This window comes from Cyprinodon variegatus, unplaced genomic scaffold (assembly GCF_000732505.1).
Source record: "Cyprinodon variegatus isolate N-32 unplaced genomic scaffold, C_variegatus-1.0 Scaffold717, whole genome shotgun sequence".
Lineage (NCBI taxonomy): Eukaryota > Metazoa > Chordata > Actinopteri > Cyprinodontiformes > Cyprinodontidae > Cyprinodon > Cyprinodon variegatus.
Genome location: NW_015151170.1, coordinates 383,219 through 385,267, shown reverse-complemented (window position 1 = coordinate 385,267; position 2,049 = coordinate 383,219). Strand labels below are relative to the sequence as shown.

At 35.5% G+C, this 2,049-nt stretch overlaps 1 protein-coding gene across 2 annotated transcripts in view; it reads right to left on the bottom strand.

Annotated features, from left to right (window-relative positions):
• The window catches only part of scly (selenocysteine lyase), a 9,926-nt gene extending 8,108 nt beyond the window's left edge, over positions 1-1,818 (bottom strand). The window contains exons 1-2 of one of the 2 annotated variants that reach the window (XM_015394998.1): positions 1,745-1,818; positions 943-1,041 (exon numbers count right to left, since the gene is read on the bottom strand). In XM_015394998.1, the coding sequence (XP_015250484.1) occupies positions 943-1,034 (92 nt within the window). In that variant the 5' untranslated portion in view covers positions 1,035-1,041; positions 1,745-1,818. Of the gene's footprint in view, positions 1-942; positions 1,042-1,516; positions 1,645-1,744 lie in introns of those variants that run through there. The other variant, XM_015394999.1, reaches the window with a different exon arrangement.
• Positions 1,819-2,049: the final 231 nt, after the last annotated feature.

Genomic DNA, 2,049 nt, shown 5'->3' with positions numbered 1-2,049 from the left:
GGTCTTTTCAAAAAATAAAAAAAATTCCTCCAGTATGCCTTTCACCTCCTTAGACTTACACTGGAAAAAAATCCAAATCTAGATAAGTCATTTTTTTCTTAAAATAAGTGCATTTGTTCTTGGATTGAATTGAGAAGGTAAAAGAGACATTTTACAATGGGACAAGACAATTTACATTCAAAATAATAAAGCACAATTTCTTATTTCAAATACATTATCTAAATATTTTATTTAAACAGTAAAAATATTAATTCCATTGGCAAATCATCTCATTTACCTATTCAAATTAAAGGTAAATACACTTAATTTAAGACATTTTTACTTATTTCTAGATTGTTTTTCCAGTGTAGATCCAGAGCAGCTATGGTAGGGTCCACATATATGTGAATAATTGAAATAATTGAGTCAATAATTGACTTTAGAATGGCCTAGTCAAAGCCCAGACCTTAATTGTATTTAGATATCCAGCTCAAGGTATTTCACTAAAAAACAAAGGTCAAGAATTTGAGTCTGTACATGTTTAAAGCTCGTTGTTCAAGTTTTTATTTGTAAAAAGTTTGGGGAAAAAACACAAATCATTTTCCTTCCATTTCAACCACCATGTTTAACCCCTTAAAGCCAAGTGTATCATATTAGATACATGAGTTTTTGAGATTTCTGCATAGTCAGTGTGATGTTTTAGTTCTTGAAACACTGATTTAAACTTTTAAATAAATGTAGTGAACATAACATATACAACATTAAACAGAAATGCCTAATGTATCAAATTTGATGCAAATAAATTATCTAATTTAACCTATACATCATTTTTCAGAAGGTTCAAGACATTCTAATTTTGAAAAACTCAAATGTTCTGGCAATTCTTACATGGTTCAGGCTTTAAAGGGGTTAATTAGACACTGAAGCACAGAGCATCAAACAGCAGGTCTGAGTCCTCCTCACCTTTCTATATTCAGGTCTGTGAAGTGATGAAGGTTGTGGTCGTGGTGGGTGTGACCCACTACCAGGGTTAGATCAGGGGCTTTCTCGGCCATGCTGCAACTGGGAGCAAACCAAACAGAAATACATGAACCCACACAAAGCAGCAGCTGCTTCTGCACAGAGCTGGACAGCTAACTTTGAGCTAACATTAACATTATTAGTTTTAATTGAGGCTAATCCTAGCAGCGCGTGAGCATAAAGCAGTGGTGGATCGTTAGCATGTCCGTCCAATAGTTCTGATCCAGATAGTCAGCTGCTTTCTGCTCCCATATTTACACCTCTTCCACGACAGAGAAGCTCTAATTTAACTTTTTTTTTTTAACATGACAAGCCTGGTATCTAATATGTTTGATCACTTAGAGCTTATAAATAACCGGTGGAAAAAAACAACGGACTGAGAGCAACTTTAGCTAGCTAGTTTTAGCTAACTTTATTTAGTCAGAGTTAACCGTTGAGAGTCCGGCCTTTAAACTGAGAAAAATGTGGATATTTATAACCGAGACAGAAGTCTGAGAGGTTTGACTTTGTGTCTGACCTTGTAAAATGTGCCGAAGATGTCCCGGATAGATTTTACTGTCGCCTTTATGAATCATTAGCTAGCTAGCTGGGTTAGTCAGGCTGCTGCATCTTAAAGCTGTATTACACCGTCATCCAGTAGTAACAGCTGCTGGTTCCCTCTAAACATCATGTGACCGCCATGTTTAGCTGTCCTAACCTTTATTTATGATCGATTATTGATTTTAGAACTCCGACAAACGTTTACCTGAGCTCCGCTGCTGACTTGGAGGTCCGAAGAAATATAGAGAGGAAGATTTCTGACCACGTCACCTGATTTTTGTGACGTGTGGATGAAGGAAATGATCGACTGGATTAGATTAGGGAATAAAACACAAATTATGGATAGGTGTTTTACGGAAGAGGATTAGGGACACTGAAAAAAAAGAAAAGTTGACTGATTTTAAAATTTTATCTCAGTTTAATATGGGAAAAAAGTCAGAATTCTGACTTTAATCTCATAATTCTGACTTTAATCTCATAATTCTGACTTTAATCTCTCAGGATTCTGAC